Source organism: Fulmarus glacialis, unplaced genomic scaffold (assembly GCF_000690835.1).
Source record: "Fulmarus glacialis isolate BGI_N327 unplaced genomic scaffold, ASM69083v1 scaffold25982, whole genome shotgun sequence".
Lineage (NCBI taxonomy): Eukaryota > Metazoa > Chordata > Aves > Procellariiformes > Procellariidae > Fulmarus > Fulmarus glacialis.
The window spans coordinates 26,122-36,808 of NW_009197570.1; the positions used below are offsets into that span (position 1 = coordinate 26,122).

Here is a 10,687-nt window from a genome sequence, read left to right on the forward strand (position 1 = left end):
TCAAAGCAATAAAATTCAGATTCCATACATTCTCTGATTTTCTTCTTTTTGTACGTCATTGAAGAGTTGCTTCGTGAGGTCATCCATTTTCTCTGTCAAAAAATATTTCAGTATTTTTAAGACCTTTGTGCAAGTACGTGCATTTATTAAAACAGTATGAGCACAATGAGAAGTTTTGTTTTAATAAGCAATCCTTAACATATTTTAAGGCTGAAATTACTCTCTCAAATGCCAAAAATTATCACAGTAATTTTACAAGTCATGCTATAGAATAAAAGGGTTCTGAAACACCAAAGTGTTATTCATCTAAAGTATACTTGATCTCATGTGATGCCTGTGTCCTTTGAAATTAGAGTCATAAAAGCAGTATATTAAAGGAACCAAGGACAAAGCAACATTTTGAAGGAATGCATGTGTATGAAACAGGAAACGTAACAGGAGGAGAGATTTTGCTACTGAAATAACAAATTTAATTTAATTACCAAATTAAAAGCATTTGCACTACACATTCTAAGCAAGAGAAGCTTAGGACCAACTTTTAATTTACTGTAAATTCAGCATTTAAATTGCTTTTATTAGAACAAAAGTAATTTACCTTTGCTGAAAACCTGACTTTACAACTTTCCCCCACTATAATTCCTTCATAACTCCTTTAAAACTCGTTTTAGTTATTGTACCTTTCATTTCCTCAGTTTTTTCTTGGAGCTTTATTTCTAAGGTCTCTTTCTGTTCTTGTAATTCTTTATTCTGATTCTCAAGTTTTAAGATTTTCTGTACACACAAAAAGTAAACATAATATACAAATTACAAAGGAGGAAGAAATAAGTCACAGAGGTCTTACATTTTAACAAGCATATATGGACTCTCTTCCTTCCCTGCCACCCCCCCCCCAAAAAGTGAAGTTACTAAGTAACTCTCGAATCATGCATTTGATAAATCCAGCAGCGGAAAAAATCATTTAAACTAAAATAAAAGCCCCCAGATGGCAATTAAAATTTACCTGTTCACTGTCCTCTTTATATTTTTTCCTGTTCTCTTCATATGTTCTCTTTTGAGCAGTTAACTTTTCAAGATCTAATTCGAGTTTCTGAATTGTATCCATGTCATTCATACGAGCTGAAGCCAGATTGGTCAATCGTTCCAGCAAACCATGATTTTCTCTACTCTACAATGAGCAAGACAGGTTGAAAGAAAACAGAAGAATATACACCTGAAACTGTTTAATAGAATCTTGAAGGAAGCACCTGACTTATTTCTGCTCACCATCCTGTATCAGTCATGATTATTTCAACCAAGGATTGTTTCCATTAATTAGATTAAAGCTACCGTCTTAAAATGATTTGGCTGGTATGGCTCTCAAAAATAAGCTGCAAAATAAACATAATATGGAATTCCCAAAAGTTACTAAGTATGTTGCACCAGAGCAGTATCTCACACATCCTTCATCCTAATACACGTAACTCCATCCAAAGAGTGGATGGACTACTTAAGAAACAGTAAGAAAAATGTTAATTGCAGACTCTTTTGATTGGCATAACTAATCCAAAAATATAAGGAAACCCTGGATGATTCTTCCACCCTGGATGTAGGAAGAACACTAGTGGTTTATTATAAAGGACCATATCCCTTACATATTCTTCTGTCTTGTCAAGTAAAGTATAGATATTGGAATTCACATAAGCCTCTAGTCAACATGAGAGCTTTGAATAAAACGGATATGATAAAAAAATTAGTACAAATCATAACTGACTGGTGTCCCTCACCTGTTCTTCTATCTTTTTCTGCAGCTGCTGAACTCTGTATGAAAGCTGGATATTCAACACAAACCGCCGAATATTCTGAAATCTGCGCCTGGCAAGCCATGCACGAGCGTGTTTCTGAAGGATCACAGCCTTATGTTCTTCAAGCATCTTTAAAATAAAATACCAACATCTGTCTATAATTACCTAAGGCTCAATCAGCATCAATTATAACATTCTCTGAATCTACATACACTGATAATGACAATGCTTGTCACGGAAGTATCAAAATACTGAAATACCGAGACTGCAGACACATTTGAACAACTGTAGTAATCACACTAAATGATCGGCATGAAGTATAAACCAGACAGAGTTCTTGGTAGCTCAGCGATTACATCTAAGTAACAATATAAAAAGAGTAGAAGATATGAGAATGCAGACATGCAAAAGGTAAAGCATAAGGGATCACTGCCCTTGTCTCCATCTTTCTTATAGAGCAATAGCTGTTTCCAGTTACTGAAATAAAATTTTTAATAGGCTGTACCTTCCGGTATTTTTTTCTTGCTAGAAATCCTCTTGTATAAGCTTGAATTGTTACAGCAGCCACGTGGATGAGCTGGCAAAGTCTACGGACCAGGTAACCCCGACAGTATTTCTGAATAATTATAGCTGCCCATGTTTGCTTCAGAGTTCTTGCAGTTATAGCTTGCCTTAATTCAAAAGACAATAAAGTTTACTTAGGTTACATTAGATTTCTCATGCTCATTCCCTTGGTCAGCCAAATCACACACAAAAGAAGAAGATATTGAAAACAGGCATCCACTATCTAAAATACAGCTTTTTCTTCAATCAAAGTGAGAGAGAGGGAATTATTCACAATCTTTGAAATCTGTTCCACAAGCAATTCTGATGGTCTCTTTCTGAAAATTTCAAAGCCTACATAGAGCCATCTTCCTCTCAGTCTGCTCTGTGAATTACTGGGGCAGTTTCTCTACTGCATAATTCCTCATAATAATTTGTGCACACTAATTTGTACACCCTTGCAAATTGCTTTTCCTTTCTGATTTCTTCTCTGGCTCTGAAGCTAAGTAGTAAGCCCAAGCTGACAACTGGGACACTGATCATTAGCTAAGGACTGAGTTTACAGGTAGACAGGCCTCTCAGGAATCTGGCAGACAACATTTGAAATCTGCTAGAGTACTTTCTTCATATCAGCTGAATAACTTGAACATTTTCACATCCATAATCAAGAGGAAATGGAAATACAATCTGAATTGCTCTTTCGTAAAAATTACACTTCCAAATTAGCATTGGGCATTAGTTTGACCTTCTATATCCCTTCAGGCACGGCCTAACAGCAAGTTCATGTATCAGCCAAAAGTACCGTACAGTCCGCTGCCCCCGGAAGTACTGCTGTATTACAACAGCTGCTTGTTTTATGCGAAGGAATTTCTTCCGCTGCAGCCAGCCTCGAACACTCTTTTGGATCATAATGCATGCATGTCTCAGTTTATCTGATCGCAGTTTTTCTAAGTAAGCAACCTGTCCTGCTCTGAAGAAAATTTTTGTTCTCCCAAACTGATATTGGTTACAATCCTGAAAAAGAAAACAATAGGTATACTAAGTTTTTATTTTAATTTGTAGACCAGACACTGACTTCCTTTTATAAATTGTCACTTTAGGCAAGCTCTTCTGCAATGACATGATCTTGCTAAATAAGAATATTTTCTCTGCCTTCTTTGTATATAGGAGTATATGGGGGGGGAATCCACTCAGTAGGAAAGACCCAGAGAATTACATCCAAAAATCACACCCTAGTGCGATCTTATATTCAAGAACACCCAAAGGACAAAAAGCGACCAGGTATTTCTAAAGCTAAGAGCAAGAGGACCACAGTTTTTTAAGGTCTTCATTGGGAATAAAACCCAAACAACACAGTAAACTGAACAGTAAGCAGAGCTTGCCTAACCACTACAAAGGCCTGTTCAGACCCTGTTGGGATGAAGTTTTGGCTTCAACACACAATATGTGAAACAGCACGTTTTTAGAACAGTTCTCCAATATGCTGCATTCCACCATCAAAAGCCTTCTTGCGTAAACTTCTAATACTTCGCAAATCTATATCATTTACCGTTCACTGGTTTATAAATATAGGTAGAATATCTTCCATTTTACAAGTGAAGATATTAAGCACAGAAAGGTTAAATCATCTGTCTACAGCCACAACATGACTCAGTGTCACAACACAAGGTTATTGACTTGCAAGCCTATGTTCAACACACTAAATCAGGAAAGATAGTAATAATGTAAATATCTTTCCTGTTTGAGGCATGGGATACTACTCTTGGGAAAAGAGACCTTTTAGTAGTAATAGATGCTATAATACACAATGGATCAGTGCATACAAACTAACCTGGATTAGCCGCTGCAAAACAATCTTGCAAATCTGCTTCTTATCATTTACGGAGAGTTCCTGCTGTGTCATAAGAATGCTATAACGGCTGAAAAACTCAATGTAAGTCCACCTGGAAAATTAAAAGTTAGCAAATGCAATTCATTTAAGAGAGACGTACGTATTTTTTGACATATGAATGCCCACTGCTATCCCTACCTGGATGGGTAGCTCTGTGCACTAATTCGAATAGTTTCCAAAACACCACATGCTCGCAGCTGCTGAGCCACTCTTTTTGAATCAAACCTAAAAAAGCAGAGTTATATTTTACATTTTTGCTGGGTTTGGCATGCTATAATAATTATAACCATCCTACTAGCTGGATTTCTATTTCTTCCCATAGAACGCTGGACTCCCTACTTTTTATATGGTGTCTCACTTGTTTTTTTAATGTGATAGGGAGTATCTGGGTTTTCTTTTTCTTCTTCAAAACAAAAGGAAGACTATATTTATTTCTCCTTTCTGAAAAGTCCTGTTTCCTTTCAATATTAACTGTGAAAGTTCATATCAGCAAGCGGCAAAGAATCGTGCCACTCTCAGCACAAAACATACCCAGAAATAAATTCCCTCAGCAGTCTATTGGGAAATAATTCTCTCTAGGTACTCTTTAGCACATGGATTTGCTTATGAATATCTGGATTCAAGATTATCAACACAAGGCATGGAAAGACCCTTTCCAATTCTGGACCAGAGCTGGTCTGCCCACAGAGCACTAAGCTACAATGATGATTCATAGCTAAGAGATCCCTGTGGCTGACAGATGGCTATACTGTTCTTTCACAAACTTAAAGTAAGCTCTTCCAGTCTTATTCAGACATGTTTTTATACTATCTAAGCTTTTTTCCCCCTTATTGCTATTACACAGAATAATGAGGTCTCACAGCAGTGACAGTGAAACAGTGCCATTTGTAACATGTTTTACATGGACAGTTTGGCTTCAAGAAACTGAGCTAACACACTTAAAAAAAATAATTTAGAATCAAAGTTTGCCTCTTCCCTCCTACTCAGATATGACGAAAGCTTTTATTTCATTTGTCATTACACTACCTTCCAGCTAAAAGCTGTATAACTAAAACTGGACTCATTCCACATGTCTGCCCACAAAACAGACCAATAGCTGCATCAAGATTAACTCCTGCTTACAGTTAGTGGTTATCAAGCTAGACATAACAATCACGCAAACTATCTAGCGACTGTGATTGTATTATAACATTAAAGCAATATAAAATTGTGGGAAAAAGCCAAGGCTATGTTCAACACTGCTCATACCTTTCCCGACTTCTAAAGCTTTTCTAAATATTTCTGTGGACAAAAGGGAAGTTCACAAAGAAAATGGCAGTGACTTTTATTCCCTAAATAAAAATTGTATCCATACTGCACTAGAGCAAACACACCTGTACAAAATATTGATCAACTTAAATCAAAAGTGGAGAACCTTTCCCCTAAAAATGTTATGACAAACATACAAACACTAATATCTGACTTGAAAAATTTTAGGATACAAAAAATTTTTAAAGTATCAATAAATATTACTGAATTGTTCTATTTTTGTAAGAAGACTTTTTTTTACTTCAGCTATCTCGAAAGGAAAATATTGTTGTTTCTTGTTGTTCAACAATAAAAATTTAGCTTGCTGACATGTAGCTTCCGTGAAATAGAAAAATACTCTTTTAATTTTAAGTAATATAACAGCTCAACACCACTAACATACTTACTCAAAAGGTAACTTCTCATCATTTGGCTTTATGCATCGTACATAATGAGGGGTGGTTGCATTGAGTGTCACCATAAGTAAAGACAAAGAACTCCGGAACTAGAAAATATTAGACATAACAGTTTTGCTAATAAAACATTTACAGCTAAGTAAAAAGTAAAATCTTAGTTTTTTAATTCTTTGTTAGGTTTTGGCTTGACACTGGGAGATTTTCTTAGGGTTTAGATCTTAAACGCAGGAAATTTAACAGTCCTGCTGTACCTAACAGTCTCCTATATATAAATTAAACACACCTACTTATACCCAGACCTGGAGCATTGCACTGTGGCTGGCTCTTGCTGTACTGAAAACTGGATAGTCCCCCACAAATGGTAATAGAATACAGTATCATAGTCTCAGACTGCCCAGTACACTTCCCTGAAAGTACGAGATCGCATTAGGTAGTACCTTACTGCCAACAGTCATCCGGAGTTGTTTGTTAGGTGACTTGAGAACAGGTCTTGCAGATTTGACGTTTATAGTTGAACTGAAAGGTGAAACGGACACTGGATTGTCTTGAAAAAAATTTGCACACAGATGAAACTAGAAGTGTGGTGAAAGAATCACAGTTAAATACTGTGTAACTGTAATAATATTTAAATAAAAATTACATTTACTATAATGTAAAACACAAAACCCATCCATCTTAATGCTTAGGGCAGGTATTGCAGGACTTGGAACCAGATCTTTAAGCCACAAACAAACAACAATTGAAGAAACGGTTGCAACAGTTCTGAGTCTGTTGTGATGCACTTGCACATTTCACAGACAAAACTCAACAACAACTGTTAAGTAGGCCTGCAAAAGCTATTTCAATATGAGCGAACATGGACATAAATACGGAACAGAGTTAAAAATAAGACCACTTAAGGTTGTATTTTCACAATATTTAATTTAAATTAAGAACATGTTTTTTGGTCAGATTAAGTTAGCTTCTTAATAGTAATCCTGAAGTCTCAATGCTGTAGACTTGAAAGGGACAGGGCCTTCAAGCAGATGGGAAGTGGCAGGCACATATAAGACATCTGACGTTTTCCCTGCCCTGGCACTCTCTTAATCTCTTTTGAAGAATAAACAAAGATAGCTGTTAATTATAAACTACTTATCAAAATGACATGTAATGACTACAGAGGGAAAAAAAAAAAGTTCAAGTGTTCAGTTACAAGGATTCCAAAATGTTTTTCAAGGGAGATATTAAGAAAACAAAAAACACTAACATAACTAGCAAAGTAAATGCACATACATGAAAAAGTTGAATGCTGTGTTTTTCCATCTGTATGTTATTTTGACATTAAAAATACACACTTGTAGAATATTAATAAAAATTAAGACTAAACTAATTGATTCAACCTATTAAAAAAAATCTTTTTATCAGAACAAATCTTTTAAAATCAGATCTGAATAAATTCCAGTAAAATCATGTATTCAGAAAATGAATCGTTACTGTTGTTTACAAACCTTGCTCTCTTTCAAGATTTCAGTCAATATTTCATGTACTGTATCTCTGTTTTTTTCCAGAAATCCTTCACATTTATATTCTACCTGTGCAAATGGGTGAAATCATTAACTTTTCAGCAATACATGAACAGTTAGCAAAACAGTAATTTTTACTCTCTAAGCTGTGGTGACCAACAGCTCTTTATTAGTCTTAAACATGATGGCTGAAACTCTGCTTTTTCCAGTTTCATTATGGCAAGCATACATACATGCATACCGCAAACTCAGAAGCGGGACAAACTGCAATTTCCTTCTGCCTTCATTAGGAATTTCTTTCCTCCTCTCTTCATTATTCTATGATTTCAAATCAAAATACCAAAAAAGGAATACTACATTTGAAACATAAATAACTGAGACTAAAATGCGTACAGACTACAATCTTAACTATTTTATTTATACATTGTACTCTTTTTCTGACTCTTTATCTTGATGATTTATTTTTACACTCTCAAATTCATTATCTTAAGCACTTCTTATGTTTAAATGGCGTGTTATGGGCAGTATTACCAATAAATAAATAGTACTATGTATTGAAGATCCATTTTATAGAAGTTCCAAACAAGTGTGGTTAATATTTCCTCTATTTCCTAAGTTGGTTTCTTTTCTGAAGGAGCTACTGCTAGAAACAGGGCGAAATAATACTGGGTTGTTTACACTCTACCTTATCAGCAAAGTGTTGAATGATGAAAGACGTGTTTGACATCCTCGGCTTTTCAAAGAGTGAGTTTTTATTGACAAAATTATTATATAGCTTTTGAAGCCAGTTCTCATCTGTTCCATGAGGTAACTGTAAAAATGAGAAGGGCAATCTCTTTAACAAAATTCTGTTGGACTGTTAAAAACAGCAAAACTGCTTACTGTCAATCAATACTGTCTGAATAAAGCATCTTCAGTGAGTTACGAGGCCTGATAACAACCAGTTTTTGTCTTTTCCGACAGTGGCTCCCTGTAGCAAATAATCTTAAGAAAGAAGGTCATATTAATCCAAAAATTTGCTGGCTAGAGTTAATTCTCTGATAAGTCATAAATAATTTTGTCCTGAGAGGATGCTACCTGCTATCAGGGACAAGCTGATCCCTGAGAATGCTAATGAGCAGAACAACAGATAAGCTAATAAATTAGGGAATATTCCCTAATTTCTCCCATATTACCCCATGGTTTGGATTCTGAGAAGTACGACTTGCCAATATCACCAAAACACCTTTTAGAGACCATTTAACAGGGCTCACCTTTCCCTGCCCTGTTCTTCACTGACAAAGCTACTTCAATAGGTTTAGAAGCCTAAGGGAACTACATACATATGTAGAAGAAAGAAAATACAGATTCAGGAATTGCTAGTCAGGAGAGAGCGCGCATAGGGAAAAACACTAAGACTGAAGAAGAAAAAGCAAAGATGTAGGTTCGGTGCATTCAGCAAGAACTTACCAAAATGGAAAGGAAGACTGTTTTTTTTTTGTACCAAAATTAGTGATTTGTGGAATAACTGAATTATAGAAGTATTGGTGGAAGAGACCCCTGGAGACTGGGTAGTCCAAATGCCTGCTCGCAGCAAAACTACCACCAACACTAGGTCAAGCTGCCATTTGAACTCAAATCTGGAAAGTATCCAAGAATGGGGATCCCACTGTACCTCTGCTTAACCTGTTCTAGTACCGCAGTACCCTCACAGTGAAGAAATCTAGTTGCTGGGTTAGCTTCTAGGTAAGAATCTAGTTTTAGGTTCTTGATTTTATAACAGAAAAATACACTAAGTGGCTTACAATTAAAATTAACAAATAGAGGGCAAACATTAATATTCCTTTTATGAGGAAAATGCTCTACTTTCACTTAGAAGTACAAAATACAGATTCCAAGCCCAACTTGTAAAAATCTATCTATTTTTTTATGAGCTCATAAATACAAGAATTTTTAAATTACCAAGCACTCTTCATCCAGAAGTTCTAAAATTCCCATTTTAGCTTCAATAAGGTCAATGACAGGCTGGTTGTCATAGAAGTCTACTAAAGTCCAAGGGATATCTTCCTTCATATATTCTTCTTGTTCAAGTTTAAAGACATGCTAGATATGTGAAAGTTATGAAAATGTAAGGTTATAATTAAGGAAGAAAATACATACAATGTGTGCATGTGCGGTGCTGTATATATAAGATAGAAATAAAATATTTATATATTTTGTAGTATACTATGTGTCTGTCTTGTAAGAAAATAAACTCAGAAATTTTCATTTATATATCTATGTGTGTATGTATAGATATAAAAAAATAAAATATTTTTATCTATTACTGGATAGCCATTATCCAGAAATATCCATTACTCAGATACAAATAGCATTTGCTAATATCCATTATTGATAATCTCAAAACTGAAGCAAAATAAGATAAAGAACTGTAACAAATAAAAGAACATACCAGGTTAAATTGCTGCTGCAGTTTTTCATTCGCGTAATTGATGCAAAACTGTTCACATCAAATGTTTCAAAGCTGAAACACATGTCAAATAAGAAAAAAAAAAATCCCTTGACGTTTAAATACAAATAGTAGTATACTTGTAAGACTTCGGAGCTATCCTAATATTTCTGAGAAAATTAAATAGCCCTAAGACTAATGAAGATGCTAGGGCATTTCAAAACTTCCCTAGAAGTTAATGTTACCAGACATAACAGAGCTAAAAAATCCAGAGTTAAATCTAGAAGTATCATATCAAAAGTTAAATTTAAACCTCATTCACAAAAAATACTAATACTTATAGTTGCTGAACATCTCCACTACTCTGGATGCTAAAGAACTTACATGACTATGACCTTTTAGTAAAACAAACCATTAGCAGCACAAATTGAAAAGTGCTGCTTTTCATCATCAACACCAAAGAAAAGGCACAACTTAAGGTAAATTTGTTTCCAGAGACATTCTTACCCGTAAATGTCCAAAACACCAATAAAAGTATGTTGTTTGCCAGGGAACTGCAAAGCTTTGTTAATTCTTTCCACAATAAAGTCAAATAAATGAGAATAGATCTTCTTTGCCAGAGCATCCCTTGCATTAACAGCCTGAGCTCTTGTCATTGGCTTTATTACAGTCTCTGAGGTAGTGATAATCTTTCGGTGGCACAACCATTGTGCCATTTTGTCACAGTTTAAATCCAGAAGTTCACAGAATATATTGAGATGTTTATCTTCCAGCTTTAAAGAAGAGAAATAAATATTGTTAGTTTACATTTAGTAGAATCATAGAATCATTAAGATTGG

General features: G+C 35.0%; 1 protein-coding gene across 1 annotated transcript in view; it reads right to left on the reverse strand.

Annotated features, from left to right (window-relative positions):
* LOC104072973 (unconventional myosin-Vc-like) overlaps positions 1–10,627 on the reverse strand; it is a gene marked incomplete at its 5' end in the record, with an annotated part of 25,660 nt that extends 15,033 nt beyond the window's left edge. The window contains 16 exon segments of the mRNA XM_009572602.1: positions 29–92; positions 678–771; positions 1,001–1,165; positions 1,764–1,910; positions 2,287–2,452; positions 3,127–3,338; positions 4,156–4,267; positions 4,354–4,440; positions 5,910–6,007; positions 6,356–6,490; positions 7,406–7,489; positions 8,106–8,231; positions 9,362–9,502; positions 9,852–9,907; positions 9,910–9,923; positions 10,356–10,627. Of these exon segments, the coding sequence (XP_009570897.1) occupies positions 29–92; positions 678–771; positions 1,001–1,165; positions 1,764–1,910; positions 2,287–2,452; positions 3,127–3,338; positions 4,156–4,267; positions 4,354–4,440; positions 5,910–6,007; positions 6,356–6,490; positions 7,406–7,489; positions 8,106–8,231; positions 9,362–9,502; positions 9,852–9,907; positions 9,910–9,923; positions 10,356–10,627 (1,973 nt within the window).
* Between the last annotated feature and the right edge of the window lie 60 nt (positions 10,628–10,687).